At 65.2% G+C, this 19002-nt stretch overlaps 2 protein-coding genes, 1 long non-coding RNA gene and 1 other non-coding gene across 6 annotated transcripts; 3 read left to right on the top strand and 1 right to left on the bottom strand.

Annotated features, from left to right (window-relative positions):
• Positions 1-353: 353 nt before the first annotated feature.
• Positions 354-5902, top strand: NOP53 (NOP53 ribosome biogenesis factor). Its single transcript, XM_051837343.2, has 13 exons — positions 354-643; positions 1023-1087; positions 1627-1735; positions 1901-2100; positions 2256-2326; positions 3093-3188; positions 3444-3548; positions 3635-3817; positions 3947-4122; positions 4269-4335; positions 4659-4735; positions 4853-4909; positions 5052-5902. The coding sequence occupies exons 1-13, from the start codon at positions 420-422 to the stop codon at positions 5056-5058; spliced, it is 1437 nt and encodes a 478-aa protein (XP_051693303.1). The 5' UTR covers positions 354-419; the 3' UTR covers positions 5059-5902.
• Positions 4381-4489, top strand: LOC127488378 (small nucleolar RNA SNORD23). The gene has a single exon (XR_007916072.1). It is a non-coding gene; the product is annotated as a small nucleolar RNA SNORD23 (small nucleolar RNA).
• Positions 5903-11442: 5540 nt separating the features above from the next.
• On the top strand, positions 11443-13810 carry SELENOW (selenoprotein W). Its single transcript, XM_051837341.3, has 6 exons — positions 11443-11560; positions 12160-12184; positions 12282-12335; positions 12472-12546; positions 12648-12746; positions 13453-13810. Exons 1-5 carry the CDS (start codon positions 11532-11534, stop codon positions 12726-12728), a joined length of 264 nt encoding a protein of 87 aa, XP_051693301.1. The 5' UTR covers positions 11443-11531; the 3' UTR covers positions 12729-12746; positions 13453-13810.
• Positions 13811-13953: 143 nt separating this feature from the next.
• LOC138846420 (uncharacterized) lies at positions 13954-15451 on the bottom strand. Of its 3 annotated transcripts, none has more exons than XR_016225244.1 (3): positions 15249-15451; positions 14634-14810; positions 13954-14340 (listed from the first exon to the last, which is right to left on the bottom strand). It is a non-coding gene; the product is annotated as an uncharacterized LOC138846420 (long non-coding RNA). The 3 variants fall into 3 exon arrangements; XR_016225243.1 differs by having other exon boundaries at positions 13954-14414; positions 15249-15441; XR_016225245.1 differs by having other exon boundaries at positions 13954-14414; positions 15285-15441.
• Between the last annotated feature and the right edge of the window lie 3551 nt (positions 15452-19002).

The raw sequence follows: 19002 nt of genomic DNA, 5'->3' as shown, positions 1-19002 counted from the left end.
CGGGGAGACTGAGGCGCAGCCCAGCCAGCTTGCGCGACGCCGAGGTTCCGCCCCCGGCGCCGCGAGTGGAACCTGCAACGGCCACAGTGCTCTTCTCAGGTGCGAACTTGTGGCGAATCTGCCACGGAGGGTTCTCATCTTTCCTTTTTAAGCAAATGAGCGTAAAAAATAAATAAATAAGCAGAAACTCGAGTAAAGACCTCGGGAGGCCGCGAGAGACTGTTCTGCCTAGGGCGAAAACCAAAAACCCTACAACGCACCGCCGCTAGGAATCTGCAGATCCCGTTACACAGACTACGGGAAGCGAAGCCGGTTACCCTGTACCAAGATGGCTGCCGCCGGAAGTGCGTCACCGGAGAGGTGGGCGCTCTGCGCGGGCACGCCCCGGACCGGATTTCCGGACATCTTCCTTTGACAAGATGGCGGCGCGGAGTAGAGGTGGTGGTGGCGGGAAGTCTTCGAAAACCGATGGCGATTCTGGCTTTCTGGGGCTGCGGCCCACTTCGGTGGACCCGGCGCTGAGGCGGCGGCGGCGAGGCCCGAGAAATAAGAAGCGGGGCTGGCGGCGATTGGCGCAGGAGCCGCTGGGGCTGGAGGTGGACCAGTTTCTGGAGGACGTGCGGCTGCAGGAGCGCACGAGCGGGTACGCGGGGCTGGACTTCCGGGGCCCGGGCCGGGCTCTGTGCGGCCAGGTGCAGAGCCAAGCTGGCTCGTGGGGGGGGGCAGTGCTGCCAGGTGCACCTGCCGCGACGGCGGCCGAGGGGATGGGCCGGGTCGCGGGGTGCGGGGGTGGGGCCGCAGGGGATGCTTAGCTGGACCTGGATTTCAAGCGAACGAGGAGTGATCTGGGGGGTGTGCGCGCCTGCTGCGTCCGCTGTAGCTCGGAGCGCGTTCAAGGTGGAGTTCTGAGCACGCGGGCGGGGGCCGGCCCTGGAGAAGCTGCTGGAGTTGAGAACGAGAGGAGAGCGGGACCCCCGGGCCGCCCCCGCGTCCGGGGCTGACTGTGCGTTTCCGTCTCCCAGGGGTTTGTTGTCCGAGGCCCCGGATGACCGTCTCTTCTTCGTGGACACGGGCTTCAAGGAAAAGGGTGAGCCGGGGACCCCAGGAAGACGCCTTCGCTGGGCCAGGCTGAAGCCAGGAGCCAGGAGCTTCCTCCGGGTCTCCCACGCGGGTGCAGGGGCCCAAGCACTGGGGCCATCGTCTACTGCCTTCCCAGGCCACAGTAGAGAGCTGGACCGGAAGTGGAGCAGCCGAAGGCGGCTGTACCTGCTGCCCCAAGGGTTGGCTCTAACACGAGACCTCTGAGTGGGCAGAAAGGGCGCCAGGGCCCACCTGGGGAGGGCGGGGGTGTTGGCGTTTGAGATCCGAGGGCTTGGTGGGGGCGCTGGCTTGGGCAAGCGAGGGGAGTGAGTGTCTGGGAGCGGCGAGAAGCCAGCGCCAGCCTGCGTGCTCACAGTGGCTCTCGGGCTGGGGGCCGCTGCAGTGACACCGCATCCATGCCTGGGGGCCGACGGCGACTGCGGGCTGTGGGGTGGGCCGGGGAGCAGCAGGTCTGGTGGCTCCCGTGGTGCCCCGTGGGTGGGTTGGAGGCCTGAGGCCCTGTCTCCGCTCTCCCTCTGTGGCCAGCACTGAAGAGGAAGCCGAGCAGGCTCCAGAGGAAGTCACTGCTGCTCAAGAAGCCCCTCCGGGTCGACCTCGTCCTTGAGAACACGTCCAAGGTCCCCGCCCCCAAAGAGTGAGCCCCCTGCCCCTGGCTGGACCCTTTGTTGCTGCGAATCCTGAGCTTAGAGGCTTGGCCGGGTAGGGTGGGGGAGCCAGGGTCCTGTGCTGGGGAGACCCCAGGGCAGGGGAGGAGGCCTGTGGCTTCACCTGCCACACTGTGCCGCCTGTCCCCGCCCAGTGTCCTCGCCCACCAGGTGCCCAACGCCAAGAAGCTCAGGCGGAAGGAGCAGCTGTGGGAGAAGCTGGCGGCGCAGGGGGAGTTGCCACGGGAGGTGCGCAAGGCGCAGGCCCGCGCCCTCCGCCCGCCCGCGGCCAAGGCCCAGCCGGGGCCTCAGGACACCGCGGAGCGGCCTTTCTACGACCTCTGGGCCGCCGACAGTGAGTGGCCGCCTGGGGCAGGGTGCACCCCCCATCCAGCGGCTCCCGTTCCTGCATGGGTGGTGGGGTGCCTTCCCTCACTGCGCCCGGGTTCCCAGTCCCCTGGGGTGGGAAAGCCCACGCTGGAGGCCCCACAGCACCCGCTGTCCTCACAGACCCCCTGGACAGGCCCCTGGTTGGCCAGGACCCGTTTTTCCTGGAGCAGACCAAGAAGAAAGGCGTGAAGGTGAGCGTGGGGGCAGCGTCTCTGGTGTGCCCTGTCCGCGGGGCGGGGTGGCCCGGAGCCGGGGCCCAGCACCACGCGTGTCCACTGCTGTGGGCGGGCAGGGGCCCTGAGGGGCATGTGAGCGGCCGTTGTCTCAGAGGGAGTGCCTCCTGGGGACCTCGGGCTCTCTGGGTCTGTTCTGTCTTCCCCGTGTTGAGTGCCTGCTCTGCCCCTGCTGGCCGGGGTGGGGCCGGGGTCTCGCCCTTGCCCGGGCTGCGGTCTGTGCCTCGAGGAAGGGGGACTAGGCCCATGGCCGCTGAGTGGGCCGCGCTGTGGGAAGGAACCGGAGTGAGGGCTGGGCAGGGGCGCAGGCGGGTGGCGGGGTTCCTTCTGAGTGGGCTTGTGGGGGGCACCGGACTGCTTTGTGAGAGAGGAGTGTGGAGAGCGGAGGCTCCTGTGGCGGCCGGGGGTGGGGCCCACAGACGAGAGGGTGGGGTCTGGGGTGGGTGTGGCCAGGGCCCTTGTTGGGGTGGGGGGAAGACCCTTGGAGTGGGCCCTGCTGTGATGGAAGGGGGACTGGCTCAGGCTTTGTGTGCGGGTCTCCCCCGGCTGGAGCCCCAGGTCAAGGCCAAGGCCAGCAGGGTCTGTGTGGGCAGGGCTGAGGCTCTGCTCCCAGGACAGTGTCCTGCATGCCCGGTCCCCCGCTGGGCAGGAGGGCAGCACCCCCATGACGAGGGGGACGCACCCTGGCGGCGGGGCAAGGCTGACTGCCGGTGTTGTCCCGCAGCGGCCGCCACGCCTCCACGTGAGGCCCTCCCAGGTACCTGCTGTGGAGGTGACGCCTGCGGGAGCCTCGTACAACCCCACCTTCGAGGACCACCAGGTACCGTGCTCCCGGCCCTCCTCGGCCGGCTCCGCCTGGGCTTGGTCCCTGCTGGGTGCTCCCTCCTCCAGCCCGGGGCTGCGGGTTGTCCCTGGCGTCTGCAAGGGGCGGGCCGTGGGGAGGGTGCGGTTCGGGGCCCCCTGACGTCCCTGTCCCCTGGGTCTGTGTCCTGGGCGCCTCGGCGCTGGGCCTGCTCTGCAGAGCCAGGGCGGGCGGGCGGGCGGGGACAGAGCAGGCCCCCTCTGTCCTGCCCAGAGCCTGCTCCTGGCTGCCCACGAGGTGGAGCTGCAGCGGCAGCGGGAGGCGGAGAAGCTGGAGCGGCAGCTGGCCCTGCCCAGCGCGGAGCAGGCCGCCACGCAGGTGAGCCCGCTGCCCAGGCGCGCCCCCGCCACCCGCGGCCTCCCCCTCCGTAGGCCGCCCTGACACCGCCCTCGCCCTCCCCGCAGGAGTCTGTGTTCCGGGAGATGTGCGAGGGGCTGCTGGAGGAGTCGGACGAGGAGGGGGAGCCGGGCCAGGGCGAGGGGCCTGAGGCGGGGGCCGCCGAGGCCTCGCCCACCCCTGCCCGCCCGGCCGGTGCCGAGAAGAAGACGGAGCAGCAGCGGCGGCGGGAGAAGGCGGCCCGCACGCAGGTGAGCGCGGGCCCCGGACACCGCCCTCCCTGGACACCTGGGGCCCTCCTGCTGCTGGGGGGGGCAGGGCGGGAGGCCCGGGCGGGCGGGGGCGGGCTGCGCTCACTGAGGCCGCCCTGCCCGCCCCAGCGAGTGCAGCAGGCTGCGCTGCGGGCCGCCCGGCTGCGGCACCAGGAGCTCTTCCGGCTGCGTGGGATCAAGGCGCAGGTGGCGCGGCGGCTGGCGGAGCTGGCGAGGCGGCGTGAGCTGCGGAGGGCGCGGCGGCTGGCTGAGGCCCACAAGCCCCGCAGGCTGGGGCGGCTCAAGTGAGAGGCTTGGGGGACTGGGGGGGCCTGCCCCTCCCCTCCCCTCCCCTCCCCTCTCCTCCCCTCCCGGTCCCGTTACCCTGTTTCCTGTGCTTTCCTGTGGGAGGGGCCGTTGGGCTCTGTCCCCTGACACCCCCATCCTGCAGGTACCAGCCTCCCGACATCGACGTGCAGCTCAGCTCGGAGCTGTCCGACTCGCTCAGGACGCTGAAGGTGCCTGCTGGGGGGGGAGGTGGGGGGTGGGCTGCGGGGACCCTGTGCCCGGTGATGACCCCATCCTTGCTCCCCGTGCCCCCCGGGGCTGTGGGCGACACCTTGGCTACCCCTGGACTGGGCCAGGTGGGCCAGTGTCCAGGGGCTGAGGGCACAGGGTGCTGAGGGGCGGGGTGGTGGTCCCTGGTTTCCCAGCATCCTGCAGGGGTTGTCCTATGCCCAGAACTGCAGGCCTCTCCACTGTCCCCGAGCCCCTGGAGCTGAGCCCCCCTCCCCCCGCCCCGAGCCCCTGGAGCTGAGCCCCCCTCCCCCCTGCCCCGCAGCCCGAGGGCAACATCCTGCGGGACCGCTTCAAGAGCTTCCAGAGGAGGAACATGATCGAGCCCCGGGAGCGCGCCAAGTGAGGGCGGGGCCCGGGAGGGGCGGGGCCTGGGGGAGCGTGTGTGGGGTGGTGGGGCAGGGTGGGCGCCGGGCCTGCGGGGTCCGCCCTCCGCCCTGACTGCTCCTCCTCTTCCAGGTTCAAGCGCAAGTACAAAGTGAAGCTGGTGGAGAAGCGGGCGTTCCGCGAGATCCAGTGAGTGGGGCAGGCGTTTGTGCTGCGCTCCCCCGGACAGCCCACGGGACACCCCCAGACCTGGAGTGGGGCGGGCAGGGCTCCCAGAGGGAAACAGGGCCGGACCGAGGGCCCCTGCTCAGCCCCTGTCCTCCGTCCGCAGGTTGTAGCTGAGCGACGCCGGGCTGCCACCCCCAATAAAGCACCTGTGATCGGCCGCTCGGGCTGCACGTCTGGCTCGTCTCCCCTTCCCCCACCCCGAGGTCGGGGAGGCCGCGAGGGGCCGGGCAGGCAGGGGGCTTCCACCCGTCCCAGGCCCAGTGTGGGTGCATGGAGTGGCCGTGCCTGGTGCCCTCGGCCCCATCCTGAGTGTGGCCCTGCAGGTGTGGGAACGGCCATGGTGTGTGTGTGTTGGTGTGGACGGCAGGCGGCAGCCAGAGCCCGGGGGAAGCCGGTGCGCGTGCAGAGCCCGGAGTGCAGCCCCCTCACAGGGGCAGGGACGAGGCGCGTGCCCGGGCCGCCGGGAGCTCAGTGCGAGGTGGGGCCCAGTCCGTGGGGGGGGGGGGCAGGAAGCTGACTGGCAGCACTAGCATTCGGGAAGTTCCCGCGCTGTTGGGTGAAAGGTTGGCTCCCTGGGGTGTTGGCGGAGCTGACTTGAGTCTGGCTTCGTGGTTTGGCTAGAAGAGGTCCCTCCAAGGCTTCCAGGACGCAGACTCCAGGCGTGCCTCTGACCGCACAGCGTGTGGGGCGGGGGCAGCAGCTCGGGGCCGTGAGGAGCCTGGGACGCCTGCGCCCCGAGTCAGCGCCGGGTTTTGGGTCCCGGCTCGGCTTCCCATGCCGCTGCTCGCTCCTGGCACCCTGGGAGGTAGCAGCCGAGGGCTCAGGCACCCAGGTTCCTGCCCGCCATGTGGGAGGCCCCGTTTGAGTTCGTGGCCCCTGGTTGCTGGGGGAGGGCCCCCCCGAGCAAGAGATGTCTGTCTGTCTCCCTGTCCCATTAAAGCAGTGAGCGTCCCAGCCGCGTCGTGTCAGCTGTGTGACTTCGTGTGGTCGCTCGGCCTCTGCACCTGCACGCGGGGTCGTGCCTGGCTCCCCGCGGGTTGTTGGAGGGGCAGGGGATGCACACGTGTGCTCAGGACGTGGTGAGCTCGTGCAGCTGTGCTCACGCTGGGGGCGGGGCCCCAGTGGGCGCCCTGACTCCATGCCCCGGAGGAGGCGGCACAGGGCCTGGGCAGCACTGGTGAACAGGGGCAGGGACAGGCCTGTGCCCTAGTGGCCGTTAACCACCAAACAGGATGTGCTGCCGCCTCCGGGAAGCTGCTCTATTCTCCCCACATGTCCGTTATTCTCGCGGAGCAATTAAAGTCCAGGGCAAACATGTCTGCCCAGTGGAACAAAGGAGAGCAGGGAGGCCGGGCGCTGGGGCTGGGCCTCGAGTTGCATCCGGGTCTCCCAGGCGGGTGGGGGGGTAGGGCAGCTTCTGGGGGTCTGGGAGCCCCTGCTCTGCGTACTCGGAGCATGGGGAGTGCCTTCCCCTTCCCCTCTTCTGCCCAAGGCAGTCACCGTGGAGAAGAATTCCAGGATCTGCAGGGCCTGGGCCGCACCTGCTGCGCTCCCTCTGGGGCTTAGCGAGGGCTGCACAGGAGCCAGGATTTCCGCCACCTGTCTCCCATCCTTGTGTTGGCCCCAGGGAGGTGCTGTTGTGACTCCATATCACAGCTGAGGGCCTTGAGCCACAGAGGCGGGAAATGACTTGTCCAGATGGGAGATTCCAACCCAGGTCACGTCCACCCTGTTTGCAGGCCTCTCTTCTCCCCCCGAGCCGGCAGTCCTGGGTCCTGGCCCAGGAGTCTACATTTGGGCAGAGACTAATAAAAGGAGGGAGCTTCCTGGATAGGACAGTAGGTGCAAAGGCACTGGGGTTGGAAGGCCTTGGAAAGGCGGTGGGGGGGGGGGGCAGGGTCCTGCAGCCAGAGAGGAGGTGGGGTGAGAGGTCTGTCAAGCTGTGGACTGGGGCCCTGGCTGTGGGGGAGCAGGGGGCAGCTGTGGCGGGAGGGAGGCAGTCAGTGGTGCTGGAGCAAGGTGGGGTCACTGGAAGCCTGGGGAGGTGGGGCTCCCAGTGGGGCTTTGGGGACCTGCAGGCTGCAGCTTGGGGATCGGCTGGGAGACCTCGATGATGTCCCCGCACCAGTCACAAGCCCCCTGCATTCCAGCCTGGGCCAGGACCCCGGCCTCGAGGCAGGGAAGTGGGGAGAGTGTGGGGAGGTCGTGGGTCCTGGCCCTGGACAGGGGTCCCTAGTCACAACAGGACCGTGATTCCCCCTGCACAGGTCTGATGTTCGGGTCCTGGACTCCCGCAGGCCTCTGCGCAGCTGCCTGCCTAGGTGCTCCCCTGCCCAGCAGCCAGAGGGGCCAGCAGGAGCCGCTGCCATCCAGGAAGGGCTGGGGCTCGGGGCAGCGTGGGAGGCTGGGAGCTGGCGGCTGGAGGGGGGACGTGAGGGACATGGGGCTGCCTCAGGTCTCCATGGAAATAGCACTTGGCTGGCTTGCTGCCCATAAACTCATCCCTCCCTCCCTCTCATCCACTCTCTGCCCTGCCATCTAGAACCCAGCAGGGTCTACTTCCCGGCCACAGCGGGCAGGCAGGCGCAGCTTCTGGGGGAAGGCTGGGTTTCCCCCACAGCAGATGATGGGAGAGAGCAGGGCAGGGGCCGTGGAAGTCGCATACGGCGAGTGCTCAGGAACGCAGGGCCAGTCCTGACTTGGCTGGAGGAGCCCACACAGGTGTGGAACAATCGGGTGGCAAAGATCCGCCCGTCCATGTAGCACCTGTCCACCTGCTCCTCTCCATCCACTCAGCAGGTACACCCGTCCACCTACTCACCCTCATCCATCCACCCACCCTCCTGCCGGCACTGATCCTTGTCACAGCACTACCAAGTGCTCCCAGACGCCTGGCGGTGCCGTATTCCTCTGTAGCCTGCACCCAAATCCGCCGCATCTGGGTGCTGTGATCCCCTGACAGCCAGGGGCTCAGGGTCTGGGGAATTTTGCCACGGATGGAAGTAGAGTGTGTAAGTTCACATTTTAAAAAAAATCTGAAATGTGCTGCTTCCATTCCAGGATGCAACTGGCCAAGGGTGGCTCTGGACAGGAAGTGAAATCTGACACACACACACCCCATTCCAAGGCCTGATGCTGGCTGGTGAGAGATAAGCTTAGCTTAGAGGGAGATAAGAACTCTCCTGGTGCTAACAAATGATTTGCTTTCCTGTCCCACATGGGGGTTCAGGCAGTTGTTCCCAGAGGGTTTGTAAAACTCCGATGATAAGCCGGCTTTGTGAAGATAATGATATCCAGTGGGAAGCTTTCTAGATGTGATCTGAGTGCCCAGGGCTGTTCCGGCTTTCCTTGCTGGGCACAGGGAAGAGGCTGGATGGATAACATCAGAAAGTCAGAGCGTCCCTCCGATGGTTCACTCCCCAGATGCCCACCAGGAAGAGGGGACAGGAGACGCAAACTCTGAACAGGACACAGCCTGCACCGTGGGGGAAGCTGGCGATGCCGTGCCAAGGCCACGCTGGGCCCAGAAGGCCTCCCCCTCTGTGGTCCTGTTGGCCCGCATTGCCCCGTCGTCTGCAGAGGCAGAGATGGGCAGTGCCAGCAGCCGGGCACAGAGACCGGGAACAGATGAGAAGGACTTGGAGGTCGAGGTGACGGCTGCACACACTTCCCAATGGCAGCTTTCGGCTTGTGTGTGTTTCACCCTAAGTGTACAAACTGCACCCGGTCACTTCCTCGCCCAGCAGTGAGACCCCAGCCCCAGCTCAGCACCTGGGTTCAACTCCTGGCTGCAGCTCCCTGCTGATGCGCTCCCTGGGAGGCAGCAGCGATGGGTCCCTGCCACCCACCTGGGAGACCTGGGTGGAGTCCCCAGCTGTGCATTTAGGGAGTGAGCCAGCGGTGGGAGCTGTCCATCATGTGTGGGTGGGTGTGTATCTCAGACTCTGTCCCTGTTTTTTTTTTTTTGTTTTTTTTTTTTTTTGTTTTTTTTTGACAGGCAGAGTGGACACAGAGAGAGACAGAGAGAAAGGTCTTCCTTTGCCGTTGGTTCACCCTCCAATGGCCGCTGTGGCCGGCACACCGCGCTGATCCGAAGCCAGGAGCCAGGTGCTTCTCCTGGTCTCCCATGGGGTGCAGGGCCCAAGCATTTGGACCATCCTCCACTGCACTCCGGGGCCACAGCAGAGAGCTGGCCTGGAAGAGGGGCAACCGGGACAGAATCTGGCGCCCCAACCGGGACTAGAACCTGGGGTGTTGGCGTCGCAGGCAGAGGATTAGCCTAGTGAGCCGCAGCGCCGGCCGTGACTGTGTTTTTTAAAAAAGGGGACCATTTAAAAAGGAAGCTCTGTGAATGTGTTAAATGCTACCGACTCACACTTTAATGCAGTTAATTTTTAAAAGAGGAGAATCAAACAGGTGGCAGTGCGCTCTGTCCATCCCTAGCTGAGCTGGAGCAAGGCGGGCAGGGGCAGGGATGGCTGAGCGCACAAAGGCGCCTGGTCCCAGGGCCAGGCCATGGCTTGGACTTGGAGTGACCGGCGCCCTCTGGTGGCCGTCTGGGGTACAGGTTGTAGGAACTGGGAATTTAGTATTTTCAAAACTTTTTGCCTGGAGACGACCTATTCCTGGTTCACTCTTCAAATGGCCGCAATGGCTAGGGCTGGGCCAAGCCAGGAGCCAGGATCTCCATCCAGGTCTCCCACGCGGGTGCAGGGGCCCAAGCACTTGGGCCATGTTCTGCTGCTTTCCCAGGCCTTTAACAGGGAGCTGGGTCTGAGGCGGAGCAGCTGGGACTTGAACCGGTGCCCATGTAGGTGCTGCAGGTAGGGGCTTAACCTGCCCCGGGCCACGGCGCCAGCCCTGCTGGTAGAGTTCTGTGTTGCTGTGTGTGTGTTTAGACTGGGCGTTCGTGAGCTTGTTCATGTGCACAGCTGTGTTGTGGGGTCAGTGGCGTGTGCCCGGGATGGACCTCTGTGGCCCCGGCTGGGAGCGTGGAGTATGTTGTGTCGCTGTGCGTCTGTGTCCGTGTGGTGCCAGTGTGTGCCGTGCACGTGGCTGTGCAGTGTGGCGCACCCGCGGGGCCTCTGTGCTGTCCCAGTAGCAGAGGTGGGGGCCGCCGGCTGGGCTGGGTCGTGTGGCTGGGTGAGTGCCGTGTGTCACCTTGGCCCCCGTGCCTGTGGGACACAGAGCCAGCCCTGCGCAGCTGTGGACGTTGTGTCCATTTGGGTAGGGAACCAGCAGATGGAAGACCTGTCTGTAACTCTGCCTCTCAAATAAATAAGTGAAAGATTTAACAGGAGCACGGGTCGAGAAGGGGCTGGGCTCATGAACCCAGAGAGGATGGTAGGAACAGGCAGGCACACCTAGCCCGGCAGAGGGGGGCAGCACGCGTGGGGCAGGGTCAGCGGCCGGCCTCACAATGGTGGGCGCCTTAATGAGGGTTGCACTGTGTCTCCTCCAAAGCGAGTCCCAAGCCCACTGTCTCTCCAGGGCATTTTGGTTGGTTCACTCCCCAGATGGCCGCAGCAGCCAGGGCTGAAAGGTGGAAGCCAGGAGCTGGCAGCGGGGAGGGCACTGGGAGAAAATTCCAAGCCTGGGACGGCCTGGGGCACCTGACTGTGAGCCTTCCACTCCACCCAGCCCGTCCGAACCGCTCTCCAGGCAGGACACGCCCGTCATTAAATTCCTGGGCTCTGGGCTCGGGAGAGATCACACAGCCTGCCAGGGACTGAGTTGGCCCTGGACTTGGCTCGCCCAGACTTGTTTCCCTGCCCACGGGAGGGGCTGATCTTTCCTCTGGTTTCCCCCGCTCCCCCCTGGCTCACGGCAGCCCCACTCCCACGCGGGTCCAGGCCCTGGCTCTGCACTGCCCCGCACTCCCCCGGGTGGCCACCGCAGCCTTCGTCCCCGCGGCCTCCAGCGGACCTGGGAATGCAGGCGAACATCCCCTGCTGTGGCCATCAGGCCCATTTTCCAGACAGGGTAACTGAGGTTCAGCGGAGGGCAGTGTCCGCTTCCAGCACCTTCCACGAGCGCCTCTGCTGGGAGCCGCAGCAGCGCGCCAAGGGGCCTGCGCGGCTTCACGGCCGCAGCCCTGCTGTCCACCCAGGACCCCTTCGGCCTCGCCCCTCAGTCCTCTCTCGGGCACGGAAGGGGCCCAAGCGGCGCCCCCTCCCCGGTCCCAGCCCACGCGGCCACCGGAGCCGTTGGGGCGGAGCCACCGCCCCGCCGGGCTGTACCATTCCGGTCCGGAGGGGGAGCTGGGTGGGGCCGCGCAGAAGGCCGCTCCCGAAGACCCCTCTGTCGAGACGCCCCCCGGCCCAGCAGGGGTACAGGAAGGAACCTCGGTGGGCGCCCGGGGCTGGCGGGTCGCGGGGCCCCCGTCCCCGGCTCGGGCCCCCTCGGGTCTCCGCGTCCCCCCCTCTGCCGGCGTTGGTTCGCGCCGTGGGAGGCGGAGAATCGGCCTGGGTTGGCCGGGCGCGTTAGCCTCCCGCAGACCCCGCGCGTCCGCGCTGTCTCCCGCTCGCTCGTTCGCGCCCGCTCTGCGCCGGCCCCGCGGCGGCTGCTGCTGCGATCGCCGGCCATGGCCCTCGCCGTGCGCGTCGTCTATTGGTAACGGGGGTGTCCGGGGTAGGACGCACGGGCAGCGGGCTCGGCCCCGCCGCCGGACCCTAGGCTGGGCCTTGCGGGAGCCGAGTCGTCCGCACGCGCGGTGCGGGTCTCAGCCGGGAACAGCTTTGCGCGAGGACCCCCGTCTCCCCCTCCCCCAACACCCTGCGCAGCCTCTGGGAGGTGGAGCCGCCTAGAGTGGCCCCACGTTCCAGAAGGTTCCTGCGTTTGGGGGAGGATTTAAATGACGGCCTGGTGGTCGCGCGTGGCCTGACCCCAGCGCCCGCATCTGCGGCAAGGGGAGGGTGGGCTTCCAGGTCACCGCGCCCCTAGCCCCCCGGGGACTTGGTCCTTTGTTTAGGCTTCTGGCCGGCGCCCCGATTACGGTCCCGAAATGGGTGGAGGGTGGAGGGAGCTGAGTTTCCTCCGGGGGCTGGGGCGCGGGCGCCACCGCGCTGACCAGGCCTCTCTCCTCCCCGGCCCCGCCCCTCTGCCGCGCGGGGTGTTGGTTTTCTTTGTACCTCCTGGTGTACCCAACGTGTGCGTCTCCGGCCTCTGCCTGGTCCCCTGTGACCTTCACGGACCCTGCTGGACACCCCCAGTGGCGCTTGAGGCTACAAGCCCAAGGTGAGCCGAGTGGTGAGGGTGGGGGCGGGGTGGCAGCCTTGTCGGGGTGGGGGGGCTTGCTCCCCGCCGAGGTCGTGACCTCTCACCCCACCCTCAGTATCTTCAACTCAAGAAGAAGTTGGAGGATGAGTTCCCCGGGTGCCTGGACATCGTGAGTCTGGTGACGGGGCGGGGGGCCTCAGTCAGGGTCGCCTGGGCCAGCCCTGCCCCCCACCCACGGCCTGCTTCCCCTGGGAGGGGCTGGGTGTCCTCAGGAGGGCGCCTCAGCCTCCCCTCCCCCTCCGCAGTGTGGCGAGGGGACTCCCCAGGTCACCGGATTCTTCGAAGTGACCGTAGCCGGGAAGTTGGTCCACTCCAAGAAGGTGCGTCTGTGGGTGGCGCGTCTGCTGGCCTGGCGTGGGGGCGGGGCCGCGCGGGGCGTGGACCCCAGCCCACCGCCCCCCTCCTCCCCTCCCCTCCCCAGCGCGGCGATGGCTACGTGGACACGGAGAGCAAGTTTCTGAAGCTGGTGGCTGCCATCAAAGCCGCCCTGGCTCAGGGCTGAGGAGCCCTGAAGGCAGAGGTGAGGGGCCGCGGCCCGGGGTCCCCAGAGCAGCGGCCGGGGGCGCGGCGGGGGGCAGCCCTGACTGCTCCCCTGGGCTGAGGATGGAAGGGGCTAGAGACCCAGCCCGTGGCTTTGTGCCCTGGCCTGGAAAACCTGCCCAGTCCCTGACAAAGGCGGATGGACTTCCCACTCCCGGCACTTCGGCTGCATGGCTGTCAGGCTGCTACCCGAGAACGTTCTAGAATTGGCCCCCACTTCAGAACCGACAGTTTAGGAATACTCTAGAAACAGGCGCTGACTCACTCCGCAGCGACCCCAGAACTAGCTGAGCTCCCCAGTAGCGTGTGGCTCCCAAAGCTAGGCCAGCTCCGGGCTCGCGTCCCACCCCGGAGCCTAAACACCAGGATGTACCAGGAGTTCCCGTGTCGCAACCCTGTGTGCAGCTGCGCGCTTCCAGGCCCTGGTGCCCGGCCCGGCCCCGCCCAGTCCAGCCAGGCCCCGCCCAGCTCTGTCCCAGGGAGGCCTGGCCCGCCGCCCTTGCAGCTGCCCTGCTCCAGCCCCGCCAGAGGTGGTGGGTGCGGGGTGGTCTTAGCCCAGCTCACCTGGTGGGTTCTGCGTTCCTGTGCCTGTTTCCCTCTAGCCCGCACCTCTCTGTCTGTCCTGCAGCCCCCGGCCTCGGGCCTGGCTGTCCTGCAGCCCGACCCACTCATCCCCTCTCTCCCAGTCCAGGGACCTTGACCGGCCCCGCCCGGCCGCCGCCTCTTGACGGGAAAGACCGAAATGTCTGCAGGACGCCTGGTCTCTCCCTGATGCTCCTGCGGCTGCCGCGTGGGGGCGCAGTTTGACGCCCCTGGGCTCTGCCTCTGCGTGGGGGCGCGTGCGTCCCCCCTGGAACCCACCTGCTCACGCTGCCCGGCCCCTCCCCCGCACCCCTCTGTCTCCGTCTGCCCCCCGAGTTTGGGCGAGTCCGGCCTCCGGCTTCCTTCTAAGGGGAGGCTGAGAGAAGGGGGATGGGGGAGTGTTGGATGGCAGCAGTGGCTGAAGCGACTGTCTTGGGTTAATAAACGTTGGATGAACATAAATCAGTGTGTGCGTGCCGGTGGGGGCGTCCGTCTCATCCCCGCAGCCCCTCCCTCCAGCCCCCAGTCCCAGAAATTGGCGACCACGTGTTGAGTGCCCCCAGCGGGCAGCCCTTGCTAACGGCTCTGAGACCGTGCAGAGGGGAACAGGTGCAATGGCATTTTTATTACTTATTTAGATTATTTGAAAGGCAGAGAGAGGCAGAGATCTTCACCCATCCACTGGTTCACTCCTGCAACAGCCGGGGCTGGGCCAGGCGGGAGCCTGGAGCCGGGAGCGCCATTTGGGTCTCCCACGTGGGTGGCAGGGGCCCAAGTATCTGGGCCATCACTTGCTGCCTTCCGAGGGCATCCGCAGGGAGCTGGCTGGGAAGTGGAGCCAGCGGGATGAGGGGGGCCCAACCTCGGCTGAACTCATGGCTCCACGCACAACACCGCCCCGGGAGTGATAAACAAGAGCCGGGCTGCGCACCCTTCAAGGAATCTCGCTGTGGCTCCAGGTTCCCTCCGGGAGCTCCCACCGCGTCCTCCCTCTGGGTGGAAATTCATCTTGAGCGTCTCTGTTACCTTCCTAACAGGTCTGGAAGGTTCCAGGTCAGTCCACTGCCTGCGTGTTACACTATTTATAGCATATTATAAATGTCACACTCACCTATTGCGCTAGAGCTATTAATAATATGTCACAAAAATAAGTGTTCAGTGGCTCGCCTGGCAGCGTTAAGGTCTCAGGCAGCGGCAGGAGCTTCCTTCGGGGCCTCAGTGGATGCCAAGTCCCCCTTCATAGCCACCCCCACCCCAGGTGTGACTTGTTCTTCCTGTCTCTTACCTGTTTGGGTTGGGCCACACCCCCAGCTGGGATCCGCCAGTTCTTTCTGAAAATTTTAATTCGGGGGGTGGGGAGTATCTTCTATCCGCTGGTTCCATCTGCAGTGCCGGCATCCCCTGTGGGCGCTGGTTCGAGTCCCAGCGGATGCTTTTCCAATCTGGCTCCTTGCTAATGCACCTGGGAAAGCAGTGGAAGATGCCCAAGTGCTTGGGCGCCCGCACCCATGCGGGAGACCCAGAAGCTCTCGATTCCTGGCCCAACCCCAGCTGCTGCTGGCCATTTGGGGGGTGAAGCAGCAGGTGGAAGCGCTCTCTCTCCCCTTGCTTTTCAAATAAATAAGTAAGAAGCCAGGAGCCTGGAGCTCAATCCAGGTCTCCCGCATGGGTGGCAGGGGCCCAAGGACCTGAGCCATCACCTGCTCCCTCCCGGGGTGCGCATTAGCAGGAAGCTGGAGCCAGAGGTGGAGTTGGGGCTCGAACCCAGGCTCTCGGATATGCAGCAGCCCAGGCTGCGTCTCAGCTACTACCCGAAACACCCACCCATGCTGTACTTAAAAATAAATAAATGACTAAGACTATGCACAGGCCGTTGGAGTTGCTCATTTCTAGTGCACACCTCACCACACACGGGTGCAGCCGGTGAGGCAGGCACCTTAGTCGATTTTCGAACAATTTCCTCAGGATCAGAGAACAAAGCTTGAGGGTCCCAGCCCTCGGCAGCCATGTCCCGGATGGTCCCGCGTGCAGTCCTAGAGCCGGCGGGCTCTCAGCATGCTGTCTCTAGGGTACCTCGCTGTGATCTCATTTCTGTTCTCGGTTAAGGAGCGGCCCTGGATCGACCGCCGCTTGCCAATGCTTTTTTTTTTTTTTTTTGGCTGCTGCCACCACCCCCCCCCCCCCCCCCCGCTTCCCTGAACGTTCTGGAAGTTCCTGAAGACTTCAGTTCCACCTAGCGGTGGGATGGTGAAGTCGGTGTCAAGATTTTGTGACCGCGACCCCGGCAGGAGGCCCTCGGAGACCATGGGACAGTCACGAGGCACACACACATGCGCATGGCATATACGGCACTACCCGATTAACCCTAGAATCTCCAGCCATTGATTCCAAGAGGATCGAGAGGGAATAGTCCCTTGCCCTCGCCGACTGCTGACCCACCAAACTGCCCGCCATCCGCGGATCTGTGCCCAGCGTCCCCCAGCCAAGGCTGCAGGATAACCCCCAAAGCCATCCTCTGTCCACTTATAAGGATTTGCATGGTTTTCTCAGCATAGCAATTATTCTGTTCTAGAGGTTTTACTTTATTTTTTAAATTTTTATTTGAAAGGCAGAGTTGGACAGAGGGAGAGAGAATTTTCCATCCACCTGTTCACTCACCACATGGCTACAACGGCCAGGGCCTGAGCCGGGAGCCAAGGACTGGGGCCATGTTCTGCTGCTTTCCCAGAGGCATTAGCAGGGAGCCGGATCGTAAGTGGAGCAGCTGGGATTCAAACCAGTGCTGACATGGGATGCCTGCGCAGCAGACGGTGGCCTGACCCGTTATGCCACAGTGCTGGCCCCTGGTTCTAATTTCTAAGCCAGCAGGGCCAGCGTCGAGGCACAGCGGGTTTAGCCACTGCCTGTGCCCCTGAGTCCCACAAGAGCACCTGCTCCAGCCCCGGCGGCGCCACCTCCAATCCAGCTCCTGCTAAGGCACCTGGGAAGGCAGCAGCAGCGGCAGGTGGCTCAAGCAAGGCACCCGCCCTGGGAGACTCGCCTGGAGTCTCGCCTGGCCCAGCTCTTGCTGTTGGGAGCATTTGGGGAATGAACCAGTGGACGGGAGATCTGTCTCCCTCTGTAACTCTGCCTTTCAAATTAATAAACCTTACAGTTCCAAGCCAGGCAGAGGTCACAGCGCGGCGGCGAGCGCCCGGGGCCTGGCGCAGGCGGGCCGTGAGTGCGGTCAGGAGGGTCTCCGCCCGCCCTGCGCGCGCCAGGCCCCGTGACACAGCCCCCGCTCAGCAGGCGCTCGGGCAGGGCCTGGCCTTGCAGCTCAGTGGACTGACCGTACGGCCACCACGGCCGCAGGCTTCACCGGCTTCCGAGGCCTGAAGCTCCCGCAAGCTCACAGCAGCACCTGCACCGCCTGCGGTGGAGCGGGGCCAGGCTCTTAACGGGGCTGGCCTGGACGTGACGCAACCGCCCCGCGCCACAGCCCATTGGCCAGGGTCGGGCACGCGGCCCCGCCCCCGATACGCCCCGCCCCCACAGCACCTGCGCGGGAGGCCGAGCGTGCACCTGCAGAGCAGGCCCAGGGGGAGGATCCCCGCCCCCCCCGGGAGGATTCCCCCCAACCCCAGGGAAGGGGAGGGAAGCCGGAAACGCTGGTGAGAGTCATTTTCGGTGTAGTTTGTGCGTGAAGGCGCAGCGACCCCAGAGCGTCCCCGGACCGCGGGTCTCCGGGGCATCCCTGCCCCACAGCGGCGACGCCTGGCTGCACCTCCTCGGAACACCTCTGTTCTCCACCCGGGGTCACTCGCTGCGGGATCCCAGCGGCTTCCCAGGGATCCCGTGGGGCTCCTTCGGGTCGTGGAGAGTTAGTGGGCTCGGCCACGTGACCCTTTTCAAGGAAAGAACCAGGAGGGGGAACGTGTGACTCCTCTCTCTCTCTCTCTCTCTCCCTCTTCTCTCTCTCCTCTTTCAACCCCTTCCCTTCTGTCTCCCCCTCCCCGGCTCCTGTGGGAACTCAGCCCAGTGACCCCGTCTCCCTGGGGAAGATGGGTGTGGAGAGGAAGACGGGGCCACCCGGGCAGTGACCAGGGCCACGTGCGGATCGGAAGATTTCGCCCTGGACACCGTGGTGGCTTCCGGTACCCTCCCTTCCAGCCCCCGCTTCCATTAGCCCAGCTCCTCAGCCACCCCACGGTGACCGGCAGCTTCCTCTGGTCATAAAACGACAAAAGGACATTCATCTGTTGTCAGGGCGTCTGGTTGACGGAAGCTTCTGGAATGTTTCTGTCTTCTCACCCCCAGCCTGCTGGTTGGTCACTGGCTCTGGTTTGTGATTTGTAAACAAATTACCATGAAATAAGATAGAAATTTCAGTCCCTCGGTCACATTGGCCACGTTTCAAGTGCCCAATGGCCACCCGCGGCCACTGGCTACTGAACTGGAAGGCAGCTATAGTGTACGAATAACTTCATCATTCCAGAAGGTTCTGGGGCAGCACTGCTCCCTTATTTCATAGATTTCCTGAATTCTACCCCTCATTGTTATTCTCCGCACTTTATTTAAAGATTTATTTTGCTTGTTTGAAAAGCAGAGGGAAAGAGAGGGAGGAAGAGATCTTCCATCCACTGGTTCACTCCCCATGTGCCCACAAGAGCCAAGGCGGGGCCAGAACAAAGCCAGGAGCCCATCCGGAGCTCCCACGCGGGTGCAGGGGCCCAAGCACTCGGGCCATGTTCCGCTGCTTTCCCAGGCACATCAGCAGGGAGCCAGATGGGGAGTGGAGTGGCTGGGACACACGTGGAGTGGGTGTTGCAGGTGGCAGCTTCACCTGCTGCACCAGGACACCGGCCACCCCCCGCCCCGGTGTCTTTTTTTTTTTAAGATTTTTTGATTTATTTGAAAGTCAGAGCTACACAGTGAGAGAAAGAGAGACAGAGACAGGTCTTCCGGCTGCTGGTTCACTCCCCAGTTGGCCACAGTGGCCAGAGCTGCGCTGATCAGAAGCCAGGAGCCAGGAGCTTCCTCAGGGTCCCCCACACGGGTGCAGGAGCCCAAGCACTTGGGCCATCTTCTACTGCTTTCCCAGGCCATAATGGAGCAGGTGGGACTCGAACTGGCGCCCATATGGGATGCCGGCACTGCAGGTGACAGCTTTACCCACTACACCACAGCGCCAGCCCCACACTCCCTGTGTCTTGACCTGGAGTCAGCCTTTGTACCAAGAGCCCAGGTTCCTTTTGCCTAGAAATCTGGACGAGACCCCACAACACCTGCTGAGCCCTGCCCACCCCTGGGGGGTGGGGGTGGGGGAGAGCCTGTGATACCTCTCTGCCCCCTGTCTACTTCCAGAGAGGCAGTGAGGGCTTTGTTGTCCCCAGTGCCCCCCCATCTGCTCTGCGGGAGGCCAGCCTGGCCTAAGAGGATTGGAGCATTCGCTAAATGGGACCAGGGAGGGGCAGAAGCGGCTGTGGGTAGACCCAGGGGCCAGGGTGGTCCCGTGAGAGCTGAGAGCGGAGGGAAGGGGCTGGGCGGGATCTGAGGGGCAGGGGAAGGTGTGGCAGGAGGGTCGTGCCCCCGCCCCCGGCGGCTGGTGGTATTTACCTGGTCCGTGGGTGTGCATTGACCAAGTCCCAGGAGACAGCAGGAGCAGGACAGGGGCG

The sequence above is a fragment of the Oryctolagus cuniculus genome, chromosome 18, assembly GCF_051225735.1.
Source record: "Oryctolagus cuniculus isolate XC-2025 breed Fujian yellow rabbit chromosome 18, ASM5122573v1, whole genome shotgun sequence".
Taxonomy (NCBI): Eukaryota; Metazoa; Chordata; class Mammalia; order Lagomorpha; family Leporidae; genus Oryctolagus; species Oryctolagus cuniculus.
This window is presented reverse-complemented; position numbering and strand designations above follow the sequence as displayed.

Bases quoted from the DNA above. Each gene is read 5' to 3' on its own strand.
- NOP53 (XM_051837343.2), top strand. From the start codon at position 420: ATGGCGGCGCGGAGTAGAGGTGGTGGTGGCGGGAAGTCTTCGAAAACC. The intron at 1,736-1,900 runs GTGAGCCCCCTG...GTCCCCGCCCAG, and splicing joins AAGGTCCCCGCCCCCAAAGA to TGTCCTCGCCCACCAGGTGC. The intron at 3,818-3,946 runs GTGAGCGCGGGC...TGCCCGCCCCAG, and splicing joins AGAAGGCGGCCCGCACGCAG to CGAGTGCAGCAGGCTGCGCT.